Raw genomic sequence first — 22,795 nt, 5'->3', positions numbered from 1 at the left:
TTTCCATGCACTATTTACAATGTACGCCCCACATTCCACAGGGTCATACACAGGCAAACATTTTGATCATAGAAAGTACATGCTTTGACAATTTTTTTCTTCCTATTTCTATGAGTTAGTTATTTGAAATAGATGCATATAATTTATACGTTAGTAATTGTTCATTGTTAATAATCGTTAATTCTGCCCTATAAAAAGCAGCGCCCGGTGTGAATATCGTTGTGTGCAGTACAGGTCGGTGGTGATTTGTACCCCTCACCAGTGAGATGACCACCAAGTGATGAATAACAATTATCGACCACTATGCAGTGGCATGCTTCATGTGTGCGCCCTTGTGTCTGTGTCATTTGTCAACTGTGCACAAATTTAGGAAAAGGTGAGATTTTTGGTGAGTTATGGTGTTGCATTGAAATCATAAGCTGTGCTAATTTTGCCACTATATTTCTAAAATGCTGCAAAGGGGCTACAATAAGCGGCACTACCTCAAACATTCATTAGAAAGAGGTATGCTACTCTAATCCAGCTAAAGGCTTTTTACCTGAGACACCAGCCACGCGAAACAAAAGATGATCTTCAGCATACAAGATAGCTGCAGCGCTGCATTCAAGCAGGAAGTCTGAGTGCATGCAGCAAATGAAGAGGTTATAAAAACCACAGTATTCATGGTATATCCAATTCCTTACAGAATGAAATGGAGACATTCTGGCAATCGCACGTTGCATGTCACGTGGTTCTAATCTTACTTATGCCACTGGAGAAACACTTGTGATTATGTCCGGAGATAGGGTATGCCTTGTGACACGAGTTTGCAATCATCACGATCAATGTGAGAACTGCCAGCCTGCTATTAAAAACTCACCACTGTAGCTGTGTTTTGCTTGTGATTAAGGACTGACCGATTTTGAAAAACAAGCATGAAGGAGGCACACAGTTGTGACACACTTCCAGTCCTCTTTGCCCCGAAGTTGAAACCAGCTTTAGAACCTGTTGGAATGCATGGCTGGGCAGAGATGTAAGAAGTTCACACAAGATGTGGGAAGCTATTGAAGCAATGTTAGGGTTCATTGGGTTTGGAATGCTCTTTGATATAAGGAAGGAGTCCATCAAAATGATGTTTTCTTTAAGTGCTAGGTCTATAATAGATAAAACTACCAGTATAGAATAAGCATTATGGGGACGTTGTGGTAATTTACCTATTTTTCAAGCAGGTATGTTTCATGCAAAAACATCCATAGCATTGAAATAAGGAGCCAACATTTAAATACACATCACCATCGATCATGGCCATCTGAGAAAAATAACACCAAATTGGTCTCTCTTTTAGAGTTTGACCTCTTTGAACTTGATAAACTAGGTCACAATTGACCTAAATTTGGTCAACTTGTACAGATGCCCAATAGGTGTCTCCATATAAAATTTGAAGAATCTCAGACAAATAGTAGTTTGACCTTCCTGACCTTGGAAACTAGGTAAAGGTATGTTATACCCTCCATGTCAATCTTGATCACATCGATCAATGATGCACCTTTGAGAATCACACAGTGAGGGTTTCTTGATGTAACTGACATCAAGTTTTAAATTTATAGTCAGATGGGATTTATACACAGGAAACCAAACAAATTTTATTTTTTAGTAGAGAATATAACAAGACAAGAAAAGAAAGAACATTTTTAAAAAACATTTACCGATAAAATAAAAAAGAGAGACCAATTCCAATGATTTTTCAAAGACTTTACGCACCTGCGACGGATTTATTGAACTGTATTCGGCAACAGCTCCTTCTGCACGACATGCCTTACAGGTGTTTCTGAAATACGTTAATTAAATGCCAGTCTGTTTTTAAATCATGCAGTACATGTACAGTAGGCCTACACATGACAGAAGAGTACAGTACAGTACGCTTATTGCAATCTTTTTGATGAGGTATTGTAGTGTTAAAAAAACAATGTCGTAGAATCAGTCTAGTCCAGATGGTCAATATCTACCACGGATACATTTCACTCTGGTCGGCACTGGTTAGGCCTGACCACCTCTCAGCCAAAGAAACCCAACACTCACAGTCAGAGGCAGACCAAAAAGTTACCTTTTTGACAATGACTCATACGAGCAGTGTTCTCCACAAGGCTATTTGTCAGGGTGGCCCACCCTACCTTGGCAGCTTACCACCCTACCTTGGAAGAGCCACGCTACCTTGCTCTAGAACTTTGTAGAGGGTTCCTATAGGGCCACCCTACCTTAAATTGCTGGCCACCCTACCTTGTGTTGCACACTGGTAAAACGTCATGAAAATCAAGGGTATCACCCTACCTTGAGAAAACCCTGTGGAGAACACTGTACGAGATCATCAGACTGACGAAAAAAGTGCAAAGTGCTGAGGAGGTGAAAGCATAAGGAGTTCATATAGGGCCTTACACCATTTTTGGTACAGATTTTACTCGCTAAGTAGAAATATAAATGTCATTAATGTACTTAGTACCCTGGCCTTTGTGATTGGATATTCATGGATGCGTAAATTTTAAATGCAATTTTATTCATCTCTTTCTACATAGTTTCTGAATGATAACTTTTTATCGGCCTTCCCATTTGCTGATGCTGAACATTTACGCGCAATACATACCCAGAAGCTCGAGTGGCACAGTTGAGACAAAAGCGATGTCCACATTGGCTTTGTCTTGGTAGTCGTAGGACCAGGCTGCACTCAGCACAAAGGAACTTCTCGTCTACATGGTCGATGAAGATGTTCCTTTCATAGCCCACTTCAGGCGGTTGGGCCATTCCTTTTAAAATAGATCTCCTGAAAACCAAAAAAATTATGAGTAGATGAGCATATGGACACACAAACTAATAGAAATAACTTGATAATGAACAATTTTTATCTCGATTGGCCAAGAAGAAAACCATAGGCCTATCTCAAATTGATGGTAACGTCATGTCCCAGTGTTTTATCCATTCAAAAGTCGGCGTTGCGAAAACACGGAACGGAACGGAATAATGTTACGGAATATGGTCTGCAGACGCCCCGTAATGATCATGCCAGTTGTTGTTGTCGTTACAGTAAACCCCGGGTGATGGCCCGGTGCTAAGCGCCCAAAAAACTGAAAATTGTCTTCAAGATTGATGAAAACACAACAAAATTATAACTTTGGTCAACGTTTGTTGTGTTTCATCACACTTTTCTTGGCTATGTAGCACCAGAGCTAGAGTAGAACAATGTGGGCCTGGCAAAGTCATCTCCGGACTCCCTCTAAGTGCTCAACCTTGCCTTTTTACGTAGTTATAAACTTCAGACCGGATTTTCACCCTATTCCGTAACATTATTCCGTTCCGTTCCGTTCCGTGTTTTCGCAACGCCGTTCAAAAGTTCATTCCCAGTACAACATGAAAACTGTGCTTGATATAGTCCCTTGCTAAGTGCATGTGTCAAGCACGGCATGTCGAAGTAACTTGCAACAGACTGTCTGGAGCTTGTACTATATCATTAAGCACAACATTTCTTCGATGGCGCGAAACCCCTGTGAAAATTATGTCAATACATAGTAAAATGTTCTACATTTAAATGCTGTAACATCGATGTAACAGCGCCAGTTGGTAGATTCCACATTTTAGCAATCTCCCATTGTCTAAAACGTACCATCGCCACTTCCGGGCCAGCTTCTTAAGTGTCATATTGTGGTCCCTATTGTCAATATGTTCATCCTTAGAGTAACTGATCTGCGCCAGACTTTTGAACAGGAATTAGGTAGGGACTACATTTTATTTTACCGCCCGGAAAAAGTGAATCATAGGCTGAATCGCTAGTCGTGCGAAATACACTTTTAAGATCGAGTTCGAAGGCCATTTGCTGAATTTCGGGTCGGGAAAGGGACGAAGTGCGAGGTACGAAAATGATTGGTTGACGAAACAATGGCCCGATTGGTTGGCTAGCCTTGTGACGTCAAACTCTTTTTACACCGAGGGCGAGGGGTTTTCCTGTTTTTCATCATGGTTAAAGCATTAATGCGTTTGGGCTGGAATTCCTGGCTTTTTTCGAGGTAGTCCATAGGCTCGATGTACAGCGTCGCGGATCGAGCCTATAACCACCCTTCCCTGCAGATTGTACTGGTTTTTCTCAGGGTTTTGTTTACGAGGTAGGAGTATAAAAACCTGATCTCGGGACACACGCTGTGACACGGCAGGTGGAAAGAAGAGTTCAACATTAACATACCTCAAATCGTGTGATGACTGACAACCCCCCCCCCCCGCCCCCTACTGACAACATATAAGAATTTAGATTCTGAATTCTTATATGTTGTCACTATAGATCCATGCACTTGATTGGGGGCATGGCGATTTAGCGGATCCTGCGGATTCTGCGGAACCTGCGGATTCTGCAGAACCTGCGGAATCTGGGCGGAATCAGCATAAAAACAGCTCGAGAATATCGATATTATTATTAATTATGATAAATTATCCTTATAATAAATATATGTAATATTCGATAACTGTTAAATTGTCTAAACCGCTAAGATTATCAAGCATTTCGGAAAAACCCCAACATGCATGAAAAAAATGTCTGCATTCTATTATCGGACGATTTCCACATTGGTCTCGTTAGGGAGTTTTTCCCAAATGTACGCGATGATGACGTGCCCCATTAACAGGACGTAACATCTATTTTAAAATGCGTTTCCAAAGTGAATGCATGAGGACAACCCATTTGTGTCGTATATCACTGGAAACACCCGATTCCCCTGATTCTGCAGGATGTTAAATCGGGCATTTTATTTATTTAAATAAATCATAAGCGTCACATTTGCTCCTAGCTCTGTTCACCATCCCAAATGGCAATATTGCCAATTGGGCCGGACAATCACGAAAAACCCCAAATATTATACATTTCTTCCTGAATAATTCTTACAGTGACCATTCTCCCATGAAAGACAGTTGCTTACGCTACACAAAAATAAAAAAAAATCGAGGGTCAACCATTGAACTTTTGAGATATGTTGAATTTTGCATAAATCAGCGAAAAACGCACCAACTGGCACTGGACGGCATTTCAACACGGGGCCGACGCACATCCCAAGTTTAGTGTACACATACATCGGCAACAACAGTATAAATGCGTAGTTTCTTGTTAGCCGCCTATTGAGTAGCGCTCTAGGTTTCAGAAACTCCAAAAAAAACATGTCTTTGCCAAAACAACTGCTGAATCAACACCGACATACTGTAAGGACCGAGAAATCAATGATTTTAGGAACTACGGTGAGGGGGGGGGGCGCATGAATAAAAAAAACACTCCCTAATGAGACCATTGATCGTGATCTATAACCCAGGCCGAGTTGGTAGTAGGCCGAGTTGGCCCGTAATCGTGTAAGTCGTTACGCACCCGAAAAACACGTCATTTTCGCTCATTCGTTAATTTGTTAATATCGTGCAGAATACAATAGGGACGGACACTTTTTCCAGGGGACATTTTAAACTTCTACACTGGCCTGGTTGACACGCCTCTCTTTATTTTACAACATCGCAAAATTGTGCACGAGCAACATTCGATTGCCTTGATGATCCATCATTAAGATATTCAAGTCACATGATGTCTGATGATGTCCAGGACTCCCAGATGACAAATCAGTTTAAACAGAGAATTTCCCACTCTCATGATAATAAATAAAAGATTTTTCTAAAACGTCCACCCAGTCAATCATCCCACTCTTGAGGCTTACTGGACTTTGCGCAACGAAACGAAACAAGCGAAATGGGGGAGCGACCATTATGTTTTACCCCGGTACGTGATGACCCGCACCCACCCAGGCAGCTGAGACACATGTCTTGTTGGACATGCCTACCGATTTTTACTAAATAAAAGCATAACTTCACTTCACACATTTCGGGGTTGAAAATGTACTCACGTAAATTACCAAAATTACATGCCAAATTCGCACATGACCTGTTATTTCTCAAAGCTTGGAAGCTCAAATGTCTGAATGTAATGTATGCGCGTAATGTATACATTGTACTCTCAGCAAGCGAACAGTTGTGATTGTCGGTTTTTGATACGAATCGTTTCCTGTATGGCCGTTACAAGCCGTTGTCTGAATATGATGTGAACCTGTTTACCGTTCAATCAATGCTGCTCCCTGTGACGCTGTACCCGCAAATTTTCAATGAAAAAAATGCTGATAATGACTTTACACGGCTTGTTCGCATCGTAAACATAGTGGTACCCGAGTTAACTGTCTTTGCGTTTGGCCTAATTTTACAACGATTACTCCCCATGTAACCACGATCTAGTATATAGTATGGACAGGCTGTGTATTATGAATAGGAAAAGTCACCTAGGGACCGTTGCGTAGAATACTTTTTTGGCGAAATATTGCGCAAAGTCCAGTAAGCCCACTCTTCATGACCAAACAGCCAGCAAGATCATGCGATGACAGGTGACAAGCCCGAGATCCTGGCAACGATCCTAAAACCACCCCAAGTCCTAGGAGGCGAAACGACTAATTTTTGGGTAGAGTGACTCTCAGACACTCTCTTGATTTAGCTTGATTACATTACATCACGGCAGCGGCCACCTTCAGTGCCACCACGTGGGGCTTAATGGTATTAGGCTAAGTTTGGGGGCGAAAATGCTGGGGGCGGAAACGTCAGGGAGCGAAACGACCGGATACCAATCCGCTGCAGACCAGATTCCGCAGAATCCGCTAAATCGCCATGCCCCTTGATTGGGACCAACGCTTACGAAAACTTCGCGTCTCGTCACGTTACAGTAATGTAAAATGCATGGTGACGTGACGACGGCCAACAGTCACGGCACTCAAGTCGTCCCGGCACTACTGCAGATCCCTTACAAAAAGTATAACCCTAACCCTAACCCTAACCCTTGACATGATGGTTTGGCTAAACTTTAGAATCCCCGATCGGAAATGACGTAGTTTGATCGCATTCAACTATAAATCCATTGACGGTGGTGCTTGGTTAGTCAACCGATGACCTTTTTTTGGGTGTGATCGGGGATTGTAAACTCGTTCCGATGGTTTCACTGAATAAAAATGTTTTGTAAGGGATCCTGCAGTCAAGTCACTACGTTATGTAAACGTTGTTCCCAATCAAGTGCATGAATCTATAGTGTCAGTGGGGCATCCTCGGCACCTCGTAGGAGTATCAAAAACCTGAAGCTCAGGATGCAGTGGGGGAGGAGGGTTTGTCAGTCGATTTAGGAGGTATTGAGCTCTTATTTTCACGTGCCTGTGCTCAGGGTGGAACTAGGGGAATCCCAATGGTTTTTCCATATAAAGCACGCTCCACGCAGAACTGCGTCATGAACATAATGTGTGTGATACATAAAATATCCAAGGGGAGTCAATGCGCGGAATGTGACTCAACTACTGCTGATCACAAAATGGTCACGAAATTACAGTATAGCAAAGAATCAAAAGGAAAATAACGAACATAGAATCGCCTTGGAACGTCTAGGCGAGAAAACTTACCCGAAAATCTCAAACTGCACCAAATTTACAGTTTGGTTTGTTCTATATCAAGTATTCTTCACGCGGCCCAGATTCGAGCGGCTGTTATCCGCGGATTATTAACCATTATTGTAACAGCCGAGATTCGAGGCAACAGTGTCCGACGCCAATGTTTAGTGAAGCATAAAACGCGACAGTATGAGTAGGCGCTCAATAGCCCCCCCCCCCCCCCCCCCCCCCACACACACACGCACCTAAACCCCAATCGACTTACAAACCCCCCACCCCACTGACAACACACGTAAAATACTATTCTATTACGGGTTTAAGTCGATCGCGGGGGGGGGGGGGTTGCTATTGAGCTCTTATTTCCACGTGAGGGAGATTTGCATCGCTAATTTATGCAAGATCATGTGACCCTCGGCAAGTTCATAAACGCGGGCGATTATGAATGATGTTGGCTTGCGGACCGGGAAGATAGTAGGTTTGGGGGATGACCCTCCTCCTGTGTCTCTGTTGGTCTCAGGTGTCTCCTGGGAGTATGGGTGACATAAATATCCTGTACGGTATCATCATATATCAGGTTGTGACTATTGTCCATATTATAGGTTAGCTGTGATGGTTCTATCACGACATGAATCTCAGGTTGGGACTATGCCTTCCTTCTATGGGACTGACAAGGAGGTGACAATATCACCTACTGCTTGACTCGAAGCGACGGTGTCCCTACTGTCGGGACTGCATGAGCCAGTGACATGTTGGCGACAATATAATTATCTGCTGTTGGACTGCATGTGGCAGTATCCCATCTGTAGGACTGGAGGCGACAATATCTCTTCTGTTGGACTGCATGTGACAGTATCCCATCTGTAGGACTGGAGGCGACAATATCTCTTCTGTTGGACTGCATGTGACAGTATCCCATCTGTAGGACTGGAGGTGACAATATCTCTACTGTTGGCCGGCGTGTGACAGTATCCCATCTGTAGGACTGGAGGCGACAATATCTCTACTGTTGGACTGCTTGTGGCAGTGTCCCATCTGTAGGACTGGAGGTGACAATATCTCTTCTGTTGGACTGCATGTGGCAGTGTCCCATCTGTAGGACTGGAGGTGACAATATCTCTACTGTTGGACTGCTTGTGGCAGTATCCCATCTGTAGGACTGGAGGTGACAATATCTCTACTGTTGGACTGCTTGTGGCAGTGTCCCATCTGTAGGACTGGAGGTGACAATATCTCTACTGTTGGACTGCTTGTGGCAGTATCCCATCTGTAGGACTGGAGGTGACAATATCTCTTCTGTTGGACTGCTTGTGGCAGTGTCCCATCTTTACGACTGGAGGCGACAATATCTCTACTGTTGGACTGGATGTGACAGTATCCCATCTGTAGGACTGGAGGCGACAATATCTCTTCTGTTGGACTGCTTGTGGCAGTATCCCATCTTTACGACTGGAGGCGACAATATATCTACAGTTGGACTGGATGTGGCAGTATCCCATCTGTAGGACTGGAGGCGACAATATCTCTTCTGTTGGACTGGATGTGGCAGTATCCCATCTGTAGGACTTGAGGCGACAATATCTCTTCTGTTGGACTGCATGTGGCAGTATCCCATCTGTAGGACTTGAGGCGACAATATCTCTTCTGTTGGACTGCATGTGGCAGTATCCCATCTGTTGGACTTGAGGCGACAATATCTCTTCTGTTGGACTGCATGTGGCAGTATCCCATCTGTAGGACTTGAGGCGACAATATCTCTTCTGTTGGACTGGATGTGACAGTATCCCATCTGTAGGACTTGAGGCGACAATATCTCTTCTGTTGGACTGCATGTGGCAGTATCCCATATGTAGGACTTGAGGCGACAATATCTCTTCTGTTGGACTGCATGTGGCAGTATCCCATATGTAGGACTTGAGGCGACAATATCTCTTCTGTTGGACTGGAGGCGCCAATTTCTCTACTGTTGTGACAGTATCCCATCTTTACGACTGGAGGCGCCATTATCTCTACTGTTGGACTGGATGTGACAGTATCCCATCTGTTGGACTTGAGACCATTTGGTGTGATATTTGCCATGCTATTGGACTGGATGTGACTGCACGTTGTCAGTTTGGTGTCTAATAAGTGTCTTTTAGGCATTTGCGTCAACCAGTTGATGCTTCTTGTGATGTCTTTTGAGCATCTGAAGAAAACACGCTCTGAAAGCATTTATTGTAGTCTTTATTCATCAGTTAAGTCACTCCGCCATTTATATGCAGATGTTGTCGGTGAGGCAGCTTCTTCCTCTGGCGCTTGGAAACGCCCACGGCAATCCCCCCCCCCCCCCGGTCTGGCTTCGTTAGAGCAAATGAGAGCCAAGATCGCACTGCAATCAATTTGGAATCCTCCGTCATTGACATAGGGACGAGGTCGGTCGCGCTGCATCCATCGATACCTTCTTTGCCGCCTAAAGTACTTGAAGCTGTGAAGCTGAGAGAGAAAGAACCCAGTCGTCTTGGGACTACCACATCGGCAAAGATTCAAAAGTTACAAATTTCGATTCATTGACAAACAAGGTAAGTGTCTTTACTCTCTTAACGGGACACCTTGGGCTTGAGATGTGCTGGTTTTCATGAAGAGACGACTTCCTCTAGGAATATGACTTCACCAAACAGGATCATACAAAAACCAACGATCTGCAGCAGACAGAACGGAATGTCACCGTCTGTGCAAAATTCCCATGCCATATCCAAAACCACCTCGCAACGCCAGCAACAAAAATTCTCTTATAGATCAGCACATGGCCTTGATGGTGGCGAGCAGGAGTATCATCTTCCAGGCCATCAAAATCCGTCCTCTAAGTTATAGAATAAATCCTTGATCGTGTTTGGGGAATCTGTCTTGCTCGGCTATAGCTCTGAAACTGCGTTTTTGGCATAAGTGCTGTACCGTAATAGTACTCTTGGCATTGCATTCAAAACGTTTCACCGTGACTGGAATAGGGGGTGGTGCGAAAACTGTGTGATTTTTTATTTCCTTACAAACAGGCGGTAAAAACCTTGCTTTTAACTTTAAACATTCAATAGAATAATTTGAAATTTTGCAAAAGATCAACATCAAAGTACCCCCTATAGCGCAAGGCCTTTTATATTGCTGGCGAGGTATACATCCTCCAAAATAAACATAGTAATTTCATGGGATGGATGAATTTCAGACGTTTTCCACGAAATTTTTTTGCTGGGATGGAAAAGTCTTTTTTGGACGATTCCATAATGAAAATACGAGAGCGCTCAACATGTTGTGTTGATTTTATTGTTTTTCTCCTGTTTTATAGGCTCAGGTCCTTAGTTCACTAGTACTCTTGTTCACTTTTATTGCTGTTACTCCAAAGGGAGCGGTCGATAATGACCATTAGCACGAGCAGGGTTGGAGAGCTAACACGGAAATTAAAGGAAATATATTCGAATAAATTCTTAAGACCAATAGCAGCTGTCCACTGTCTCGTCTTACAACATAGTTGGCGCTGAAATTGACTTCCGGTCTGGAGGCGTTGACATTTGGTCCTACCGGAAGTCATAAGAGAGCGTGCAGAAGGTCAAAGATTCTTTCGGTGCGTGTAAGGGACTGGTTTGCGATAAATATGTTCCTGGTGCAAGCGTGAACAATTTCGATATACTGTGAGGTATAGAGGAGAGACCCCATTCTCTGACTAGCGATTTCGTGTAAATTACTCTTGCCTACAATGCTACCGGGGGCTGCCTTTAGACTCCCTTTAATTAGTTCAACATACCAAACCCTTCGTTAGTTCTTTGCGACATTTGGGTTGCTTATAACTCAAATCTCCGGACCATTTTAAGTCTTTATCCAAAAAAAAGATTGATACCGTGCTATTCAAGGAAGGATGACAGAGGTCTCCTTCTGCTTTGCCAATGCCACAGGAAAAACCTCAGAATGTTCCCATTAAGTCGGCTTGTAAACTGTCTTTATCGCAGAAAAACTAAATATACAGAATTACGGTGGCTGGGAAAGGACATCGGTATAATTTTTTTCTGTGCGGGACGACTTATTAAGTCGCGGTGGGGGGGGGGGGGGGGGGGGGGCTTAATATATCAGGGGACGACTGACGAAAAAAACGCATTATTTAACTTTACAAAACGGTTTCGGCGTAATCAGTTTACATTTCGGGTATTAGCATGACGCGATTGTCCGCACTGATCATACCCCGGAATGCCCACCGCACAGTGAGAGATTCGTTTGAAGTTAGCAACTCAGCTTGTTGCAGTTAGTTGCAGTAATAGAGCTGCAATTCATTATTGTTTTTGTTTCGTGTTGATTTCAATACCAAACCCCATCTTAAAATGAGCGATTCAATGCAATGAATCGAGTTGCAATAAATCACTCTGCAATGTGCGGCCGGTTGTGTGACGTCATGTACCGTTAGAACGAACATTTAGCTATGATCAATGAACCACTGATCAAAGAACGCAGTAAATCGTCGATTTCGGAAGACCTTTTCATTGAAAAGAACAACACTGATTTTGGGAGGGGTCCATACCTATTTCCCCGTATCTATAGATCCTGAGATCAGTCTTTTTTACTCCTTCGTCATACACAAAAATATCGAGAGGCGGAGTACATTTTTATATTGAAGACCACTGGTTACACCAGGATCCACGGATATCGGCTGCAGACCGAGTCCTTGTTCTTCCTTTCCTATTCTTCCTCTGTGGCCAAATGCACTGTACGTAAGCTTGTGTCACCTATCAATCACAGCACTCAGTAGATTCATGTACCAGTTATGGATGGCACGACTTTCAAAGAGGAACGGGAAGTTAAATGTAGCGCCAGAAACAAGGGAAACAGAGTGTTCGGTGCCAACAAAAAACAATGGATATTGTACTGTGAATAAAAAAAAAATTATAAAGAGTACATCGATTTTCCATATTCAATCATTTATTCATTGCATGGATCGAGTCCAAGTGGACAAGGTAAAGAGGAAGTCCCCTAAAAAAAATATGTAGACCTTGGAATTTAGTCAACAAAAATTATTATTGAGTACATGTACATGACATCATTCAAGTGGGCCTATTGTTAACTGCAAAATGTGTCCTCTTTCTGCGGAATTTATATAGTTTTTTTTGTCCTATTCAACCCGATCATCTGATTCATCTTATGATAAATTGGGTGATAATAACGTCACACGATTATAAGTCATCTTGTCATTCCGATCACGGCATAAACTTTAAACTGTTGCTTCTGGTTTACAAGGCAAGGAATTGAATGGCACCTGACTATTTGTCAGACCTTATTCGTCACTACTTGCCCCGTCTAAGTCTAAGATCTGAGCATCAGGGACAGATAGCCGTACTGTATTGTACGCGCCGGTCACCGATCCGAAGGTTGACCGCGCTCAACCAAGGAGCTTGGCGCTCCAAGGCGCTCAACGTTGCTTAACTTCCACTCTGGGGCCAACGCGCCAACCACTGGGCCATAAAGGAATTCCCTCATGGCCGGCGGGTTAAGCCGTGCCATATACCTGGGGGTACTATACACGTACCACGCTATAGCCTCGATACTTTTGGGGGTCGGACCTTCGCGGTCCAGGCCAGTAGACTGTGGAACTGTCTCGACTGTTCACTACGTGAATGCGATTCAATCGCATGTTTTAAGACAGGGCTGAAGACCCTGCTCTTTCAAGAGTGTTATTTGTGAAAAAGCGCTTGTAAGTAGGACATTTCTTGGAACATGGGCTATATAAGACGTTATTTTCATTTACATTATTTACATCTAATTTACCACGCAGTCAAACTTTATACATTAAGCGATCTGTTATAGCAAGAATGAGGAATGGATAATTTCCATTACAAATACTGTGACCAGAGGTAAGAAGAGGATGAATTTCATTTCTTGGTCGAGTGCGCAAAATATGAAGTACAACATCCTGAGATCAGGTTTTTGCTATGCTCTTACCTCGTTTGAAATATCGAGAGGGCTTACATATAAATAATAGCAAGAATTCATAAAGACCCCCAGACCCCCTACAAAACCAAGACCCAAGACCCAAGACCCAAGACCCAAGACCCAAGACCTACAAAAGACCCAAGATGGGTCTTGGTTTTGTAGATGGGGTCTTGGTTTTGTAGGTCTTGGGTCTTGGGTCTTGGGTCTTGGTTTTGTAGACACCCCACAACGACGGTGGATCGGCATGATATACAGCCGCTTGATAGCGCTGATAGATTAATGGATGTGCTCTTTCGTTTCACCACGGACCTACACAAAAATTCATGTACACTATTTTAGGTCCAAAATTTCAAGTAGTCTATTCCTTGTTCGGCGTGGCTACGGGATCTGAGTCTTTAAATAATTTTGGCCGGGTCTATTTGGCAAGCGGCTCGCCGAACAGGCATCTTTTTTTGCCCTGCTTGGAGAGCCGCTTGCCAAACAGCACTAAAAATCAACTCTGTTCGGCAAGCCGGGCTTGCCAAACAGGGCAAAAATACTACCCTGTTTGGCGAGCCGGAGAGGTTACAACATGTTGACCAATCAGAGAGCAGTGACGTCATATTCGAATTTATATGCGCATATTTTAACAATGGCCGACTTCCCGCTCTCGATTCAATTTCTGTTACTAAACTCGGGTTTTGGTCAATAATCCATGAAGAAGCATGTACATGTACATGACTGTATGGATTTACAAAAAAAGTCATAAACGTGATTTAACTGATAAGCATGTTAAATGCATTAGCGTGCATTTCTAAAGGCGTTTCACTGTAACTCCAGTGTTGCTGACCGTGTTGCCACGAATGATAATGAGCTCCTGGATGGTTGAATATGCATGAGTTCGGCTCTCCATCTAGGGCAGAAAAAAGGCGCTGTTTGGTAAGCCGGGCTTGCCAAATAGTCACTTCCAATAATTTTATATGAAAGACTCTGGTATCAGCAAAGTCGCCGGGGCCTAAGTAATGCATACATGTAATTAAACCGAAGACCTTACCCGAGAGTGTCTAAATCGAAGTTGTTCCTGAATTGTTCCTCAATTCAGCGGCCGCGCAGATTTGGTGTCAGTGTGATATGGGCTATTATCTCAGCCGTCTAGTTGGGGGAGCTGATCTTTACATTCAGCTGAGCCCCAAGCCCATGAGCCTCTCGTCAAAACACTTTGTATCGTGTCCTCCTTTTTCCAACCTTCTTAATCAGCCAAGAAATAGATCCCAAAACGTTACTCGGGGCAGCAGTTCAGCAAAATGTAGTTCATGTGCTGGACTGCTGGCAACAAGAGTCTCGATCTTTTAAAACTGAGGCTTCTCTATATTGTGAGTTGTAGGCCATCAGCTTTGCGAAAAACAATATATTGACAGCAGTTCAGCACAGGAACCACTGCCAAATGCTATGAGCTACTGTTCGGTGCTTGTTTGCTTGACGAACTGCGTGAACTAGGTCCTTTATATACATGTATAGGCCTGTTATAGTGTTGCCAGGCAAAACCAGGGGCTGTGGTCATCGATGATGTCAATATTGATATCGCATCTATGTACATTGTACGCACTTCAGTTTTTTCGTCACCAGCAAAAATGGCGTATAATCAAAACTATTGCCTGACCTGCTCATTGCACCTTTGCCTTCCCATTGTTCTACTATCTATAAATCAGAGGGTAGGCCTAATCATAATCATAATTCCAGTGATGTCCATTACCGGTAAAAGGTTAAAAAGGCTACGGTAATAATTTTTAAAATCTCTCATCCTGTTAGACAGACATGTTCATGTTAGGCCAAATGTCGGATCGCAACAACTGGGAACGAGGCCTATAAGACACAGGATGGGGTTCCCAGAAGAAAACAACAGTGGATAAAAAATATCTTCGATTCATCAGTCTTTTTTATTTGAAAGACTCTGATATCATGACACATATATGTAGATCACAAATATCTACAATATACACAAAACGACTAAAGGTGTTTTTGTAACTGTGGCCTGGTTTTTCATGTGTAAGCACCGTATAAATCTTTGAATATAGCCAACCTCGCAGTTGGAAGCTATATGATATCACACTTCAAGTCATTCATGAACTCTTGACGGTGCATTTCGCAATTTTGACATATAAGAAGTTAGGCTCGGTTCTTGAATAACCAAAGATGGCTAGTTAAAGTGACGTCACAAAAGGTTTAGCCATAATTAGCATGTCTGTTTGGTCCCATTCTGAACCCCATGGTCAGGATACCCCCTTTAAATGTAGCCGGGGTCATAAAAAGGATGCGGTAAATAGTGTTAAAATTCCAACCATTTCAATTGGACAAGTCAGGAAGGGGATTGGTTTTCCATACTGCAAGTTTCACCAAGATTATACACCAATAATCAGTGGTCCTCCAATCTATCTCGGATGGGTCGTGTCCACCCTGGTCTCTGGTGACACCACTTTATCATGATTGTGTGCTTGCAGGTATACCTGCTATAAATATCTATTGCTATGCTATTGCAGGTAATATCTGCTGGCATACACTGGCTGTAGTCTTCCATAATCTTACTCATCGAAACCATGCAGAAAGACTCTGTCGAAACCAGTAATTGCAAGTCCATCTACCTGATCATCGATAATTAGACTTATCAAACCCCAGACCGCACCAAATGATTCAACCAATGCGAACATGAAAGTTGCACTCTCCTTATCAAAAGAGATCCGATCGGAGCACGCTAATTACACTGTTAGAGTCGGACGTGCAATGACAGTTTGCGGAAATAATTAACATAGTCTTTTCAACTGGGACATTTTTAGCAGCAGAAGAAAGATCGTTTTGAATTATTGGTATTTTTTGCAGTCGTCAGTAAAGTATAGTTAGCTGTTGCACATAGTAATGTACCCAAATGTGTAATAAATGTATCATCGAAGCCGATACTTTACTGACGACTGCAGCAATGCTGCCAGGCCAGTATTTCTTCGTGACATCTCAACAGAAACGGGCGGTAACCCTCGCTCTACTCTTAGAGTACATTGGATGTCTTCTCTGGCATGAAAATGTACTTTTATTTGCCTTAAAGACACATAAAATGTCTTTGAAGTCAACTCTTTGAAAATAAATCGACAAAATTGTTGAAGGAAACGTGACAAATCAAGTAATTAGATCAGTTTTGCGCCTGATGGACGCTGTGGTAATCAGCTCGGTGCCGATTTTCCGCGCTGTTGGAACGTTGGTCTTCGCTTCGCCTGTCAAAGGTTTCAGCATGAGTACATTTTTTGACTTGTCATTGGTTTAATTGCATGCGAAGACACAACGATGGGAATTGTGACTACATCCTCCCTCGGCAGGCCTTTGTATCAAAATTATTGTTGCAAAAGCAAACTCAAGCACAGTGAGTGTATTCATGCGTGTCAAGCGATATATCGCCACGACGTGAGACGAGTATACGTGAGCGTTGTATCCCCACTTTAAAAGGGAATTAATCTCCTTTGCCCAGTTGTTCATCACATATTTCTTCATTAACACTGGCGTTAACTTAAGTTGGCGTTATCTCCATCAGCTAAGCCCTTGGACTCAACACCAAGTTAAGTTAACGCCCGTGTTAGTGACAAAGCTTGCTTTGAATAACTGGGCCCTGACGTAAATGGCGACGGATATAACGCAGAAGTGGCGATACAATGTCGCGCAACGTTATAATAGATTTCGTGACACGGTGACCGCCATCCCAAGTCATGGGAAATGCTGTCCCTGGAGAAAGTGTTCATGTGGTTTGAACCGGTAAATCTGTGGTAAAGATTTTTGAACTAACGTTTGTCTTTTCTAGAGTCAGGCACTTGATATACACGTACGTCAACGAAAGATTGGGCGGACAGAAATTCTTGGGGATACCGCGATTCCCGTTACGCCAGCAGCCGACAACGGCCTTGATGCTGGTTGGATAAACCCTGGTGACAGAGTAATGATTGATTCTTGATAAGCAAAAACAATCCCATCATACCTGGATCAAACTATGCCAATATCGGCTTCAATAATTGCTCATCAATCAATGAGAATTCTTGGATGAGCCTGTAAATCAGCGTTAAAGGGTCAGATTTCATTGCCGCATGGAAATGTGTGGCGACGGGATGCTCCATTTTGAAGTTCCGGTGCAGAGAAAGATTAGAAGAGAGTTGAGTTTTGATTTGGTTTTTGCCGGTTGCTGCAGGTTGGCGTAGAAAAAAAATGGTTGCCCAGCAACAATAAACAATCGATCGCTATTATAAATCCTCACGCCACTGCCGTCAGATTTGCATTCCCCAATTCACATTTTCCATAATAAAAATTTTAAATTAGAAAGATTCTGTTTTGATTATCCTAGATCTAAGGGGCAGAAAAGGACATCATGTATCCAAGTTATCAAAGACTATTCGAAATACACTTTGGCCCGAGGGTAATGTGCCCTTTTCATGGTTACAGGAAAATTCGTCCCCGGATAATTCGTCCCCGGAAAATTCGTCCCCGCAAATTCGTCCCCGGATAATTCGTCCCCAAGGAAAATTCGTCCCCGGAAAATTCGTCCCCGAGGATAATTCGTCCCCGAGGATAGTTCGTCCCCGGAAAATTTGTCCCCGAGGATAATTCGTCCCTGGAAAGTTCGTCCCCTAGGATAATTCGTCCCCAGAATATTTCACAAAGTTGAAAGTTTCTGACTTTACTTTCTAAGACTCTTAAGTCTTGTCGAATGGACTGTAGTACTACTTTCGATTTTTCTCATTCAGTGTAACACCTCTCTTTATTACCATACTAGCTAGTTACCTACCCCACTATTTTTATAGTAGGTAGAAGTAGGCAAGCGAAATATTTTATTGAAGAATTTAGAGCTTTTCTTTCATTCTGACCAGTAAAAATACTTAGTTGAAAAAAAAATTTATTTCGCCTGCCTACCTCTACCTACTAGTATGAAAAGAGTGGAGTAGGTAACTAGCTAGTAGGGTAGTAAAGAGAGATATAATGAATGAGTAAAGTCGAAAGTAGTAAGTAGTAGTTATTACTAGAAAATAATGTCAGAAACTTTCAACTTTTGTTTAATTTTCCGGGGACGAATTATCTTCGAGGACGAATTTCCCAGGGACGAATTATCCTAGGGGACATATTTTCCGGGGACGAAATTTTCCTCGGGGACGAATTTTCCAGGGACGAATTATCCTCGGGGACGAATTCTCCAGGGACGAATTATCCTCGGGGACGAATTATCCGGGGACGAATTTTCCTCGGGGACGAATTTTCCGGGGACGAATTTTCCTAGGGGACGAATTTTCCGGGGACGAGTTTTCCGGGGATGAATTTTCCGGGGACGAATTTTTCTAGAGCCCCTTTTCATGATGCTTTAAAGAATTGTGGCCGATAGTTTAATAGAATTAAGAAGGTGTATACTCAGATCTGTCTCCTTAACGTATTTTGCCACCGGCCAGTGTCGCGTGTACCCTGGTCATAAATATTCAGCAATAAATCATGCCTAAGCACTTTCTTGTAACATCCTGTATCAAATTATGCTTCCGAAACTCCCCCACAGAAAGGTCAGCGGCCATTACCAGACCATCAACAAGAAAACGTACAGTCAATAGTTGGCGAAAGTGACATTCATTATTCCGCAGAGACAAAAAGCGAAGGGCCGTATCAACAGGAACGCGGCTTAAATGCCACCAATCCTCGCCAATGACTACAATTCCGGCGGAACACGGTCTTATTTGCAAACTCATTACGCAATCAAGATTTGTCACAAGTTTTTATCGGTTTGCCGTTGTCGGGTGGACCCGGGTTTTATAACCAACCATCCAATGGTCCAGGAGATGAAATGACAGACACTAGAGGGATGGTTGTAATCGGTTGAAGCTATATCTACCATGTCTATCTCTAATCTGCGGTGAGGTAGGGTTTGCCAAAACCAGCAATAAACGTAGGGCAATGGAGGGTCTTTGATTCAACGACTGTTGAAGAAATATTTGATAACTATCTGAGATGACATATATTGTGCTTCGCGACGGAGAATATCATCATCCGCCCTGATATTTATCAACTCTGCCTTCATTGATTTGCTCTATTTTACGACAAGGCTTAACCTTTCTTTTCAAAACTCCTTGAAGTTAGCTTTCCATTATAACGGGCTAAAATGAACACGACTCTTTTGCTATACTTCAGCTATATTGAGAACAAAACGTTTCCTTCTCTCAGGCAACAATCTTTGATCGACGAAAGGTCGTCCATAAACACGCGCTGACTAATAAGTTCCATTTTTGTCCTCATTCTATAGTTTTATCAGCAAACTGACTTTCGAGATTTTCTTGTTTACTGCGATATTTTTGTCTTAACCTCGTGTAGACAATAGAGACCATCTCCCGCTTTTAAAGGGACAACCTGGGCGTGGGATTTGGATTGCCCGGAAGATTATATAATTCCCTGCTCGACACCATGTGCCGGAACATTGGATAAATTTGTTGTTTGCACTTTTTTTATCGACGCAGTCTTTTAATGATTTCCCTGATACATGGTGGTACTTGATAATATACTCTGATTTCACCGATCTAAACCGTTTAAAAAACATGTATTGAAGCCCGCCCCCAAAATAAAGCGCGTAAATGAATTTGTGCATGAGTTAGTGACACGACGGACCTTCGTACTTTGTCGGGTTGCGAAACCTGCCTATAGTATGATGACTATCCCCCGCAGCAGAAACAGTTGCCCTCCAATATCCATCACAAAACCAATCAAATTCCAATTTACTCAACGATAAATGCTCCGATCGTTATTCTGACTGAATTGACGCATTAGCGCATCCACCCGTTACCCTGCGGAGTAAACTGATGACTTAATTCATACATTTTTTATAACGTTTCGAAATGTTAAGTCAATTGCTTGAGGGAAGTTCGAGAAACGACAGACACCCGCTGGAGATACTTTTAGTAGTCAGACGACGTCAACTCAGTGGATACATTCTGTGTGTACTTGAAGAATGCCGAACTTATCCCCACGGAATCGCCTGATTTCCGTGCAACACTGCCATGATAAAGTGATCAAGCTGTTCCCTTTTTCCATCACAGCAATCGTTTCTATTGCACCAATTAACTCGACATCAAGCGTCAAGCAGGCCGGGCCCTTCGCATAGCTCGACAGCTCTATTGGCGACGGCAAGTTCGAACGACAAGACCACCGAGGCGACCAAATGCTAACGCGGAGTAGTGATTGCAGCTGATGCTTCATAAAGATGCTTTTGAACATCTTTAAATTTAGTTATAATGGAGGTTTTTGGCAATTCCTTTTAAACTTTTACGGTAAACCTGATGTGGTTATTTCTTAAACGAATCTCTAGCAATTGCAACTATTTTGATGAACCTGCACGCTTGCCATTGCCAAAATCCATGACATCCGATCCTGACAGTTTCGGGGATTTCATGTCAATTACCCTTATGATGGTAATCAGAGGCAGAAACCAGAGTTACGTAATTAACTTTATTTATCAGGACTTAGAATGGAGTCTCATTAGGAAGACAGAAGTTCCCAAGTTGGTTCTCATCTCATGTCGGAAGCTGTCGTACCAGAGTATGGTAAAAGGTCGCAAGTTCGTTGAAGTCGACAAATATTGTCACATAGCAACAGTGTAGTTGTATCGAGTGTATTATTGGGAGACAATAGGCAAGAGCTGAAGGGTCAAATTCGTGATCTCCTGTTCCCTGGTGTGATTGAAACACATTGCTCTTCCACTCAACGAATTAATCTTGTACATTTTTTTCTTCCTGTTTGTTTGCTCCCGAAAGTAATGGCGTTTTTGTGTCGCTGGCAGGCAACGCCGCGGAATGGGTGAAGAAAAATGCTAATGGCCTATATGAAGCAATAATCGCTATCATTGTTTTCCTCCGTAGCAAGTTGGGCGACAAGGCGGTGCACTTAGGAAACAATAGTCGTCACAACTCATCAGCTAATTGCTTGAACAATCTTCGCATTTTTTCTGAGAAGTGATCGTCATAGAGTTAAAGTGTTTAATGCTTCTTAATCTCGTCCCTCGTTGGATAAAAAGAATACAGTGGAACCCCGGTACCACGACCACCTATGGGAACGAGGTTGAATGGTCGCGTTAGTGAAGTTGAAAATCCGGGGACAAAATGCATGATAAGGTTTTCCCGCCAAAATTGTTGAACTTATTCATAAGTTCAAAATTCGGAAAAAATTTCAGAGCCAAAATGTTTTTGGGGCTGATGATGTTTCTTCATTTTGAGCAGAAAAAAACCAGTGAAAAAAATATTTGGACGTTTAACGCATGTTTGTCTCGTGTGCGGATGACCTGTTAAAAAAACTAGTATATTTTTCACAGATATCATTCTTTTTCTTCAGATGCAGAACTTCCTATCTCTCATACTCTTCCTTTGCGTCGCTGTAGGCCTGACAGGCGCAGCCTCCGACTACGAGGCCCTTTTCGACCAAATAGACGCATGTAAAAAGCCCGCGGAAAAACTTATGTGCGTCCGATGCGCAGAGAAGTTCGAACTCGGGCTAACAGAACAGGAATGCTGCACAACCGAAGTCGGATACAACGTCTGTGATATCTGCGTAAATGATATGGAGGAATGCCTGGCAATCCGGGACGAATTTTATTCGGGGGTATTGCAGAAACGCCAAGAAAAGAAGAGGTTTGGTCGATTGTTTTTCAACAAGAAAGGGGACGACATGCGAAAACGGTTTGGAACCGTGTTTTTCGGCGGAAAAGACCAGCCGTATTTCGGAAAAGCCAAACGCGAAGTGAAGAAGTCCCAATAAGCTGTCAATTCGTCGATAAAAAAAATTAGTTTATTGTATTGCAAATCAATCTAAAGCATTTTTAGAACATTTTTTTGATAATTCGATATAGTAGGCCTTTTATTTAGAAGTAGTGTGGATATCTATGAAGGCCAACGGCGGCATTCGGGAGGGCCATCATTAAGTTCGGTTAATGGCTAAAAACTTTCAGAAAATGTGTAATTAACCCCAAAACGAAATAAAGGATCAACACTGACAGCATTAACCACCATTTCAGAAAGTGCCGAGTTTCTCAACAAGTGGTGGTGTGACCAAGACGGAGACGGTCTGGTGACTAATTTTCATTGAAGAGCTTCCGCATTGCATCGCTCACGAAATACAATTACCAATTTGATACGAAATCTTTGATATCGAACAGATTACATTCACATTCAGTTATTGATGGACGACCCAGAGACACACTTACAGTAATAACAGCAGTGGGAAGAGCCGGCATATGTGCTGCCAGCTTTGCTTTCTTGATGGAACCGAGCCGATATTTCAGTCTGGCAGCGTGAGGATGACTTCTACAGTGTTCGGCTTATCATTCTCACTCAATGTTTCATTGATAAATAAAATTATCACAAGTCAATCTA

The 22,795-nt window shown here is 42.8% G+C and overlaps 1 protein-coding gene and 1 long non-coding RNA gene across 4 annotated transcripts in view; one reads left to right on the top strand and one right to left on the bottom strand.

The window, feature by feature from the left end:
* LOC135501050 (TNF receptor-associated factor 2-like) overlaps positions 1 to 14,822 on the bottom strand; it is a 23,135-nt gene extending 8,313 nt beyond the window's left edge. The window contains exons 1-3 of one of the 3 annotated variants that reach the window (XM_064792776.1): positions 14,434 to 14,822; positions 2,618 to 2,794; positions 1,741 to 1,807 (exon numbers count right to left, since the gene is read on the bottom strand). In XM_064792776.1, coding sequence (XP_064648846.1) covers positions 1,741 to 1,807; positions 2,618 to 2,775 — 225 coding nt within the window. In that variant the 5' untranslated portion in view covers positions 2,776 to 2,794; positions 14,434 to 14,822. Of the gene's footprint in view, positions 1 to 1,740; positions 1,808 to 2,617; positions 2,795 to 7,472; positions 7,586 to 14,433 lie in introns of those variants that run through there. The other 2 variants (XM_064792775.1, XM_064792777.1) reach the window with 2 other exon arrangements.
* LOC135501053 (uncharacterized) lies at positions 9,852 to 22,795 on the top strand. The gene is made up of 2 exons (XR_010449547.1): positions 9,852 to 10,015; positions 21,759 to 22,795. It is a non-coding gene; the product is annotated as an uncharacterized LOC135501053 (long non-coding RNA).

Source organism: Lineus longissimus, chromosome 17 (assembly GCF_910592395.1).
Source record: "Lineus longissimus chromosome 17, tnLinLong1.2, whole genome shotgun sequence".
Taxonomy (NCBI): Eukaryota; Metazoa; Nemertea; class Pilidiophora; order Heteronemertea; family Lineidae; genus Lineus; species Lineus longissimus.
The sequence above is the reverse complement of the archived record's forward strand: the minus strand, read 5'-3'. Positions and strand labels throughout refer to the sequence as shown.